The 11,694-nt window shown below is 43.0% G+C and overlaps 1 protein-coding gene across 1 annotated transcript; it reads left to right on the top strand.

Moving 5' to 3' along the window:
* The first annotated feature begins 916 nt into the window (after positions 1-916).
* Positions 917-6,890, top strand: LOC142492378 (perilipin-2-like). The gene is made up of 8 exons (XM_075595025.1): positions 917-1,242; positions 1,776-1,817; positions 2,023-2,218; positions 2,793-2,875; positions 3,120-3,372; positions 4,711-4,895; positions 5,232-5,366; positions 5,799-6,890. The coding sequence occupies exons 2-8, from the start codon at positions 1,791-1,793 to the stop codon at positions 6,174-6,176; spliced, it is 1,257 nt and encodes a 418-aa protein (XP_075451140.1). The 5' UTR covers positions 917-1,242; positions 1,776-1,790; the 3' UTR covers positions 6,177-6,890.
* The last annotated feature ends 4,804 nt before the right edge of the window (positions 6,891-11,694 follow it).

The following is an 11,694-nucleotide window of genomic DNA, read 5'->3' as shown; positions in this document are numbered from 1 at the left end:
GGTTTCCATATCCCGTGTCAGATTTAATCCTAATACCCTTTTATTAATCTTCTAATCTTTCCCCAGAACAACATTATCTTGGGGCAGGACTACCATATATGCTTGAACGTGCCCAGTTGTCCACAGTTGCGCCAACACATAGGGGACGTTAGTAGGAAAAAAGAATGTAGGCGTGCAGGCGTGCAGTACCACCGGTGAAGAGCCTTCAAATTAGTTTCACTAGCTGCTAAGCACCGAAAAGCTCTAGCTATCCTCTCATATATTTCCTCCCAGTCCTCAACTTCTAGGGGGCTTCCCACATCCTTTTCCAAGTCTGAGATATATTTGCTTGCTTGCCCCTTGTATTGATGTATTAGAGTCTGGTAGAATTGGGCTATTGTCCCTTTGTGGTGTTGACCCAACTGGAACAGGCTCTCAAAGGTGGCTCTCAAAGGTGGTAAGGGGTCTAATCCAAATATCCAAATATAATTTGGTTGAATCGAAGAAACAGTGTTTGCGCTGATAGCGAATCGCAAGAATAACAAATAGATATTTGTAACAGTTGCAATGCGACTAATCGGCACACCTTCGCCACGCCCCTCATCACTCAAACATGCAGGCCATGGATCTTGGCGCGTACAGGCGCGTGTGACGTCACACCCTCAGTCGCGCACTCATGCACCTGTACTATGTCCGAGGCCTAAAACTTATTAAAAAGAACCAAAGTTATGAAGTCTTTTATATATGGAGGCACAGTTTAAAAGTCAAAAGAAAAGGTTTTTTTTCTTCAGTCCTAAAATTGTCAAGGGGCTGATTGATGAAAAGTTGAGGACACGCCCAGAAAGAATATATGTTATAAACATCTCCGTTCTCCCAATATAAAGATAACACAGACAGCACAACAGTTCAGTGGAGCCTAAGTATCCATTTCCCACTGTATGTTAATGTAATGAAGCTGCAGCAATAAGTCTCACACACACAGCGCCAGGATCTCTGCCCCTTAGCAGCCTTTACCCAGCACCAGGGACACATGCAGAGCTAGCTGCCCGGTGACGTCACTTCGCTATTCCCCCAGCCAGCTGATAACAGGGAAGATCTGTCAGACTCAGGAGAGAGTCTCGCGGGAGCAGGAGGGCGTGGCCTGCGGGGTATAAATATCTGCTCTCAGAGCTGTGCTCCAGTCAGTGTTCGGAGAGTGGAACGTGAACTTGTCCGGAGGAAGCGATAGTTCTGTGCTGATCTGTGTCTGCAGCGGGTACTCCGGTGAGTGGATACTTTGCTGGTCTCGGGGCGGCACTTTTACAGCTTGGCTGCTGTTTATTGGCACGTCCGTTTTAACATTTTTCTGACTCCGGATCCTTTTCTTTATTAAGCCGCAGTCTCATTAGCTTGGACTTTTCTTTCCCTGAGTATCTGTTTGCCGTTATATGTTGCTTCCATGTAGTAATAATGCACGTCTAAAACAAACACTCTTTAAAGACTTTTCAGGGCTCCTAAATAGTCCCAGTGTAATATTTGCTATGAACTCTCTAAAACTATATTCACTGTATATTAAATACAGATTGGCAGTAGTGCATGAACATTAGTTTTGGGTGGGGGTCCTATACATGCATTTCCAAAATATCATCAATGTATAAACCCGGGGGCTGCAGCATCTCCTGTATCCCTATTCCCAGCCTCCGTGCGGCTCAGATCTGGGGTTCAGTACATGTCTGCGGTGGCTTTCTCAGCAATATCTCAGTAGTTATATGACCTGCACTGTTTGAGATCTAATGTTAGTTTTATTTTGTCTTAAGGTCTCACGTGACAAGATGACTGCAATAGTGGAGCAACAGCAGGTATGTGCATTGTGTCTTGGGTGATGTATTCCCTTTCTTTGTCCTGAATTTTGTTATAGCTTCCTCACCCTTTCTGGTTTATCATAACGGCCCCAGAAAGACATTGTTTAATGAGTATTTGTACGCTCTGCACTAGTTGCATTTTAACTGAACATCCCACTGCATGCAGCTTTGTTTCATTGTGTTTGCATCCTTCTGTTCCTAGAATGTGGTGGCCAGGTTGGTTAACCTGCCACTGGTGAGCTCCACCTACAATATGGTGTCGTCTGCTTATGTCAACACCAAAGACAACCATCCTTACTTGATGTCTGTATGTGATGTGGCAGAGAAGAGTGTGAAGACCATCACCTCAGTGGCCATCACCAGTGCTTTGCCCATCATACAGAAACTGGAGCCTCAAAGTAAGTTTGACCTTGTCTGTGAGACATTAGTGTCATGTTGTGTAAACTGCGGACAAGTTTGTTCTGTATGGTGAACCTGGTGTCGTTTTCCCACATCAGTGTTCCCTCCCTGAACAAAAAAGGTTATTTAGACTTCTGCAAGTTAATGGTGCTGCCCCACTTGATGGTTTTTATATGCACAAATTATTCCTGGCAATCTTGGTTTTAAATAATTTAATTACAAATGTTTTTTCAGGACTGACACTGCAGGTCCTTAACATAATCTGAGGTTGTTTCATGGTGTATGGAAGTGAGCCAGATGGGGTAGTGGTGTTATCATTTTAGGACTCTATTGTTGGCCTGAGTTTTGGGAATGTGTAAGTTTCAGACTTGCAATATGAACTAAGATAAATTGTGTGGTGCATTTCCAAGTAACTAGTTTGGTCTGACATTTCCCTTACTACATATACTAGACACTGCCTTTCCCCTGCTTCTTTTGAAAATGGATTTGGCTATTTTGCTATCGTTCTTCTGTAGAATCTAGTTATGCCATCAGTATCAGACTAAGGGATTTAGTTTTTTTTCCCTTTTTTAGTTGCAATTGCCAACAACTATGCTTGCATGGGCCTGGATAAAATTGAAGAGAAGCTGCCTATTCTGCATCAACCTAGTGATAAGGTAACTCAATGAGCGTAAACTATTTGCCAAATTTTAAAATATGACCAATGAGGTGCAAAAGATCATGTATGTCTAGTGCAGTTGGTTTTCATACATTGTCACTCCCTGGTGGCTGTGGCTTATTGCAGATTTATATGGTTTATTCTGGTACCTCTGTTTTGGCAATAGTCATTTTGGCAGATGAGGGATAAAGGGCACCTCACATGATCTGTCACTTGCCTTGCAATCTTATCCTCTTTTGTAGATGGTCTCCAATGCATCTGATGCAGTGGCTGGTGCCAAAGACACAGTGATGCACAGCATTACAGGGGTTGTTGATAAAACAAAAGGTGCTGTCCATGGAAGTGTGGAAATGACAAAGGCTGTTGTGAATGGCGGCATTAACACCGTCCTGGGAAGCAGTGTTGTGCAGATGGTGAGCAGCGGAGTTGATACTGCGCTGACCAAGTCTGAGACTCTGTTGGATCAATACCTGCCGCTGACGGAGGAAGAATTGGGTAAGCGCTTTCAACCTGCTCAGTGTCTTTGTTTTGGTTATAGCCGGATTCTGGCAAGATGTACAACAGTGTGATCACTTCTGATACCCTCCATCTACAGAGCTTTTGCAATTGGCCTTCCTCTGGACTGTACCTAATGAACTTATAAATAAGTACTGGAATGGGTAACAGCACTATATACTGAGCCATGTGCCCAAGTATCTAAATCCAGATCACATCTTCCTTAACCCTTTGAGGGTCAGTGCCATGACCCCCCCCTGGCAGTGCTGTCACATGACACAGCCCCTCAGTCTTCTCCATTCATTCACTGGACAGTTGCAAAACCTCACTTGTGCATGATGTAGTGACTACTGGGGGCAGTGACGTCATAACGTCAAGGGGGCGGGACCAAAGCTCGTGATCGGAGCGCGTCCAGTCCCACACAAGCGCCTCTACACGGAGCTGTATACTAGCGTTTATCTGAAACGAGTTATCTAAGCAGTAACCGGGCTACTATTGATTACACCAAGCATTAGCAATTGGGTGAACAGCTATTTAGCATTGCCACGGTTCCTGCGATTTTTATGCTACCAGTCTCTCATACTGTTTTTTACATTTTCATGTGTAAGTAGACACTACTGTACTACTGGTCTCCTTGTATCCACTGTGGTAGCAGTCACCTGTTCTTTGTGCTACTAAGAGGTATACTTCTGAAGGTATCTATTATATTTACACCTAACTGGTGTGTGTAATTGGATCACTGTCAAGACTGTGTCCCCTGCTACTAGCACTAACTAGGGACACTAGTAGTGTTCCCACGATCCGGATTGCCTCACTGTTGGCCACACTTAACAGTCACCTGTACTTAGTGACTGTTTACTACTGTAGATACTTACCGGGTCCACTTATCTTGTGTCACTACATTAGTAGATTCGTTACACAACTCATACTTACATGTATGAGAGGCGCTCTATAGACTAGGCAAGTGACTGCACCTGTGTCTCCAACTAGCAGATATAGATCCCAGTGGGAGGACTATTCATCTAGCTACACCCTGCACATATCATCAAGGGTGGAAGCTCACACTATACACATGAGATCTGGTATATTTTAACTTCGCTTACATCTTCCTTAACCCTTTGAGGGTCAGTGCCATGACCCCCCTGGCAGTGCTGTCACATGACACAGCCCCTCAGTCTTCTCCATTCATTCACTGGACAGTTGTAAAACCTCACTTGTGCATGATGTAGTGACTACTGGGGGGGAACCCCTGCATGGTTAAACATAAATCATTGACAACTCCAAACTTAACCCTAAATGTGTTATTTTTTTTTTTTATTTTTTTTTTTTCTTCTTTAGCCAAGGAAGCCACAAATCTTGAAGGGTTTGAAGTGGGAACAGAGAAGCCCAACTACTACATCAGATTGGGGTCACTCTCTTCAAAACTTCGCAAGCGTGCCTACCAGCAAACGCTGACTCGGGTCAAGGATGTCAAATGCAGAAGCCAGGAAGCAATTTCTCAGCTACATCACACAGTTGACCTGGTAGGTGCAAGAATTTCAGTATCTCCGTTCCTAGCCAATTCAGTAAAACCAGTGGCTGAGGTGGTGCAGACATGTATGATCGTAGACTTTTAGTGTTAACAGATTTTTCTCCAATGGGGTGTGGGTTTTTTTTTTTTTTTTTTTTTTTTTTTTAAAGCAGAACTCTTTCAGGCAATTTAAACTTTCTCTTTTGTGCCAGTCTCTGGCAATCTACAAATGTCACCATTATAAAGCTGCAACTATTCTTGGTCAGAGCAGAGACTGCCCCTAATCTTCAGATAACTGAACTTTTGGCTTGTGGTCCAAAGCCTCACATGTTGTGCTGCTGTTTTCTAGATTGAGTATGCAAGGAAGAACATGGACAGCGCCAACCAGAAGATGCACAATGCTCAAGAGAAACTCTACAACTCATGGGTGGAATGGAAGAGCAGCACAGGACAGTCTGATACTGATGAGGCTCAAAATACTGAGGTAAATCTGGTGTTTCTGCATTTGTACTTGAAAGGTGTTCAGGAGAAATGATGACCAACCCTTAATACCTAAATTCTGTTGTGGGGGGACATATAGTGTACAGTCATAAAAATGTTTGGCTGGCCAAATTTATCTTTTCAACTTAAAGAACACACTGAATTGTCGACTATAAAATCTCCTGTCTGACATGTCTCTAGTACTGAGCACTGCATTTGTTGTGTAACATTAACAAGCACTAGCATTTTCAACGCATGAAAGTTTGCCAATATTAAAAGTACTAGCTTTAGGTTGAATAGAAGTGCATTTTAGTGAGCCATGATTGCAATAACAGTGGCTCTTGTGCTTTAATTGACAGTATATTAATAGAAATGTTTCAGTTGAATCTTGGTGTACAGAGGACTAACTGTTCTATTGTGGCTTTTTCTCCCACAGCACATTGAATCGCATACACTAGCAATTGCCCAGAACATGTCTCAGCAGCTTCAGACCACATGTCTCTCTCTGGTATCCAGCATGCACGGCTTGCCACAGAACATCCAAGACAAAGCTCATAGTATTAGTGCCATGGCTGGAGATATTTACCAAAACTTCCACTCTGCCTCCTCCTTCAGAGAAGTGTCTGACAGTCTCCTGACCACCAGCAGAGGACAGCTCCAAAAAATGAAGGCTTCTCTGGATGATGTAATGGATTATCTAGTCAACAGCACACCACTAAACTGGCTGGTTGGTCCTTTTTACCCCCAGTTGGCTGGGTCTCCGCATGGTGAGCACAAATGTGAAGGAGCTGAGACAACCAGCCAGGAAGACTGAATTGAACCCTAAGCAAGCATGGTTTTCCTCTTCATCACTAACTTAACACTAGACTTGAGTCACTGTTTACAATCCACTTAAAAAGAAATCTGTTCTCATTGTGATCCTAAATGCCCCTTCCATATGAACTGCCATGTATGCCTGAATTTCATTATTTTTTTTAAGCGCTGTCATCCTGAAAGGATTGAGACTGGCAACAAGGATTCAAGCAATGCGAGAGCCTTATTGAGTACGTAATTTAAACTCTATTGTTCTTTGCTGTTTAGAGCATGGTTTTTCCACACTATTTACATTGGGATAAATCTTTATCAAAAGGTGACATTTCACAAAGATTACAGGAGTCTGATGGCATTAGTGTACTTTACGGTATTATAATATGGTTGTCATTAGTAGAAGTGGCAGTATGTTCTTGGCTACTCTGGTTCTCCAAGTCTTTGAGGCATTGCATTTTTCATTTTGATCCAAGTACTGTAATGGGGAATGTACAGCCTAAGCCCTTTGCTTTACTCTGACCTGAAAGTGAGTGCCTCAAAGTACTGGTAAAATATAGCATTATTTTCTATTATAATGGAAAAATTTCTTATCAAAGGGTTCAGTGAAGGTGTGCTGACATTCATCCAAGTATAATCTGTACAAATTGTAAATGCCAGAATCACAATGTGCACTTGTCCAGCTATCACATTTTTGTATTTGCAATAAATATTTCAGCATTAATCAACTTGTTTTCCTGTGGTTAGACAAATTGTTTCCACGAAAGCCTGACTTGTCCTATTGATGGTAGTTTATACAACGTATCTGCAGAGATCCTACATTGCTTATCTGAATTAAGAGCATGTTTGTTCCATCAAAATCATGTACAGTGGTTCATAATGTGCCTAATATCCAGATCCTTTAAATTTGGCTGCCTCACATCAGCTTGGAGCTTCCAATACTGTCCTGCTCCCCTTGCTGTACTAAATTACCAGTTCCCTGTGTAACATCAGAGCATTCACATTAAGCAGCTTAGGGGGAGGAGTCACAATTTATGCCAGAAACTACCATGCGCCCTCTGCTTAAGGCATAGAGGAGCCTCGTTGCCAAATGGTGCACAATGTGTGTCATTTGAGCAGCTGATGTGAGGGAGACTAGTGTTCTTTTGTAGGGTCGAAGAAGCTGTGGTGTGTAGGAATGAACTTTAATGTGTTTATGATTAACCAAGCGGATGTGTGTCGGGAGGGGGGAGAGAGAAATGGTGAGTTTGATGTGTAGGGGATGAGTGAGGTTTAAGATCAGTGGTGCCTCTGCTCAAAGGTTGACTACTAGTGGCCTAGACTCATGATTACTGTCCCACATCCAGTTGCTTCATGTCTAGAACATTTAAATGCCAGGGGGACATGGCACTACTGGCTGCAGCTATCACCTTACTCTAAACCTTGCCCTGCTAACCTGTGGTACCCTAAACACCTTTACATAACCTTAACCCTATTCTGAACTCCTCACCTACCTCCCCATGTGAGCGGTGGTGGCTTAGTGTCTATCGGCAGCTAAACATCTATGGTGAAATGGTTGTGTCCAATTCCTGTTTCTTATAACAATCACCATGTACTTCCCTTAGCAGGTAAATATCTCTAAGTCTCACATCATTCCACTTTGTAAGATCTCTAGGATAAGGATTTTCTTGTCTGCTTTTGTGTTACAATAAGTGATGCCAAAAGGAGAAAGATCCAAGCTAGCAAAGCATTCAAACATCCATGGGTAATCATACCAGTGACATGAGTAATCGTTAATGTCAATTTTAATGATAATTCTTGGAAATAGGGTATCAATTCAAATATGTATCAAATATGTATCAGTGATCTACAGATGGTGTAGTGATAATGAAAATAAATAGTGAAAATAGTGAATAAAAATGTTAAATGTCCTGTCTACCTGATACTGTACATCAAAAATAAAAATCGGCGCTAAAATTTTTAACACAATCTCAGTATTTAAAAAAAAAAAAAAAGAATATAGGGAAAATAGCCCAGGTGAATTGTGGGGTCTGAACTGTTTCTATGGAGTGAACCAGTTTTCAAACAAATCTAAAAGACAAAAGCACATGCAACAGTATTGCCATTAATACATTGACTAAGTTGGAAGAACCTTAAAGGCACACTTACAAACCTTTGATAAAATCGGAGTGTGGCAAAACCTGACCCCAAAAAAACAAACTTGTGGTCGCTGACGAGTTTCCGGATGATGCTAATTTTCAGTTTCTGCCTGCATTCTGTCCACTGTTAACCCAAGTTATACCTCGGATAACTCAGACATTTTGGTCAAAATATTGCAAGAGGCACAGGCTCTGAAAACCGCAATGCGTAGCGGGAAAACAAACGGGACACCTCTGTACATCTGACGTCTTGTGCGGATTTCCTCACGGCATCGCCGGAGGCCCCCTGGGTTATCCGATCTAGTCCACAACTGGGCTGAACCAAGGAAGGGACACTTGTCTTGAGCCCTATCAGAAGAAATAGCAGAGCTGCTTTCAAGACACAGGGGAAACTTCAAAACCTGAATGCTGACACACCCTGAGGAAAAGGGAGCTGAACCAGGGACAGAGAAGATTTTCCCTCCAAACCATAAGGAACAGATAAGACTTTCATTTATGAGACTTTCTATATGTGCTTATTTCCTGCTATATATTTGGGGCTGGTAAAGAGCCTAGCTAACCAACCCAGTCAGAGAGGGCTGAGCTATATGTGTAGATAGTCTCCAAAGCAGAGATAGGTTTTCTTTGTTTGGCTCACTATTTCACTTATGTTGATTTTTTTGCTGTTTTAAGCGACAGGCACAATAAAGCCTTGTTATGATTTCACCTTACAACAGTCTCCATTGTGTACCTCTGCACATGTCCTCCTACATATGGTGTCAGAAATTTGGGATGAGAGGTGGCCTTTGAAGTTTAAAGGGCCGGAGATTGCCGGTGGAATTTTTTTTTTGCTTTTGCCTGCATACAGTCTTGCAAACAAACCTGAGCAACAAAAACAAAGATTCACCTGCAGCAGAGATCAGAATTGAAGGGATACACACCCAGGCAGGAAACTTACACTGCACTGAAACCTACAAAAGCACAGATGGACTCTTTTCCCCAATCCCAAGAGGAGAGAGACTGCTGAAGCAGCTAAACCTTATTTGCCTATCACAAAGTGTAATATGGTCATTGAAATAGGGGTTTTGCCTTCCAGCCATAGTCAGGGTTCAAGAAGTGAGTCAGCCCTTTAAAAGGGATAGGTGTTTGTTGTTTTCAAAAGTTTCGCTGAAGCAGTGAATACAGATGGTGACCCACGAGCGGTACTGATTTTGCAAATAAAGGTTGCCACACCGCATAGGGCTACCAGCTGTGAATGGAGTATATGCAGAAAAGTGTGAAAATTGATACAAGACTGTGCTGAAGCAGGGGAATTTTTAGCAAACAAATGCTGAGTGTAAAATTGCCCTACAGGGGAAAAAGGGATTGCTGAACTGTGTAAAAGGTATTCCAAAGCCAATTGCTGAGCGTTGAGTCACCCTGCCGGGAATGAAAGAAATAGTCCACTGCAAAGAATGTTTTTTTTCTGCAAGTAAAAAAAAAAAAGTCTACCTATGTGTCTTGGGAGTAAAACAAGACACCCGAAGTGTGAATGCCATAATACCCAAGGATGAGACTGAAAATTACTGAACAGAATCAGAAAACCAAATTCTGTTGCTGAAGCGGAGGGGTTGCACCTAGCAAGTAAATGGTGTAAAGCAAATAGACATTTTTACCTAGCAACTACACATCTTGTGTACCTGATAAGAGAAAATGCATGCACAGTACTGCTGATATTGTAAAACTTACCCAAGAAAGAAAAGTCTACAGAGATGCCTGTGAGAGCTACGACCTCAACAAGCAAAATATGCCCACCTGTAGGACTACCACAATTGGGGGTTCTAGCAAATACAGTGGCAACAGCTGCAATATCGCCTCCTGAGGTCAGGAAGAAAATTATACCTGATAGCCTAAAAATGGAGGACAAGATGCAGCGTTCTTGTAATGATCCCTACCCCACGGAAGAGTGGCCCTTCCAGTCCAATAAAGAGGAAGACATCTCTTACGGGGAACCTGAACCGAGTCACATCCACAAAACACCCCAAGAATGGTGGGGGTGCCTGAACTTGGCACGAACAGAAAAGACCGCCCTCTATGATGACGAATATGGTCGACAAGAGAAAGAGCGGGAGCAGCAGATCACCCAATATTTCTGTTAGCTAAAGCAACTGCAAGAAAAGCCTGGCGTATATAATGAAGCTGCTAAAGTATCAAATAAAGGAGACCCCAGTGTTCCGGATGGGACGGAGTCATCCAAAACAGAAAAGCAGAAAAAGAAAAAAGAAAAGCGGTTCTTCACTTACCGTGGAAGGAACAGACACGTCCGCAGATCCTGTGGAGGAAAAGGGGGACCGAGTTGCCCTGCAGCCTAGAGAAAATGGAGAATTCGTCCCGCGGTTAACCGAATATCCAGAGGGCCCAAGGCAGAAGTCATATACCCCAAAGAAGTGTCTGTCCGGTGCCAACAGTAAGAAACCCTCAACCAACCATCCCAGGGAAGTGGAGCCGGAACCAGTGAGTGACGATCCCTTGACCAGCCCTGAAGATGCACTGAAAAATGCCAGGCATGACTGTGATATGCTCCGTGAACAATTGAAACAAAAGAAAGATGGTTACACAGAGCTACAGAAAAATAACGTGAGGCTACAAAAAGATGTGCTCACAATTTACTCTTTAGCCAGGACAGAATTGGACGATCTCAAGACTGAGCTAGATACTGCAAATGCTACTATTTCCACCATGGATGAAAAGCAGAGCCAATCTGATAAAATGGTGGCTACGCTAAAGTGGAAGTATGAGGAGGCACTGAAGCGGATGACAGTCTTCCAGCAAGAGGTTCACACTCTTCGCATAGAGCTGAATGCCTCACAACAGGACGTCAACAGTGTCCGGATAGAGGTGGACGTATCTCAGAAAAAGGTTCAGACACTCCGCAGAGCACTGGATGCCTCACATCATGAGACCAACAGCTGCCGCACAGACCTGGAAGTTTCCAGAAAGGAACTACACAGTCTCACTGAGGAGCTGGACATTGCTAAAGAAACTATTGTCAATCTTGATACAGATCTCAAAGTCTCTCAGAAGGAGCTTCAGACCCTCAACCTAGAGAAGGAAGTCTCACGCCAGGAGATTGTCATTCTCAAAGCAGATGTGCTAAATGGAAGGAGGACTGCAAAGAGGCCCTGAATAATACAGAGACTGAAAAAGGAGAAAATTCAAGATTAAAAAGAGAGAACTTAAAACTGAAAGAAGAAAATTTTCAGTTGACAGACGAAGTCAAGGAAAAGTTTGAAGCAGAGCACCGACTGCAGAACCAACTGCAAGGTCTGCGTACACACCTCCAGTATGCTGAAGAGAAGCAGCAAACGCTGCAGGAAGAAAAGCTGCAGGCTGCTAAACAGGTTGAGACTCTGCAGACCAGTAACTTACAGA

Source organism: Ascaphus truei, chromosome 1 (genome assembly GCF_040206685.1).
Source record: "Ascaphus truei isolate aAscTru1 chromosome 1, aAscTru1.hap1, whole genome shotgun sequence".
NCBI lineage: Eukaryota > Metazoa > Chordata > Amphibia > Anura > Ascaphidae > Ascaphus > Ascaphus truei.
This window is presented reverse-complemented; position numbering and strand designations above follow the sequence as displayed.

Coding starts and splice junctions, on each gene's coding strand:
- LOC142492378 (XM_075595025.1), top strand. CDS start 1,791: ATGACTGCAATAGTGGAGCAACAGCAG. Junction 2,219..2,792: donor ACAGAAACTGGAGCCTCAAA/GTAAGTTTGACC, acceptor TCCCTTTTTTAG/TTGCAATTGCCAACAACTAT. Junction 4,896..5,231: donor TACATCACACAGTTGACCTG/GTAGGTGCAAGA, acceptor GCTGTTTTCTAG/ATTGAGTATGCAAGGAAGAA.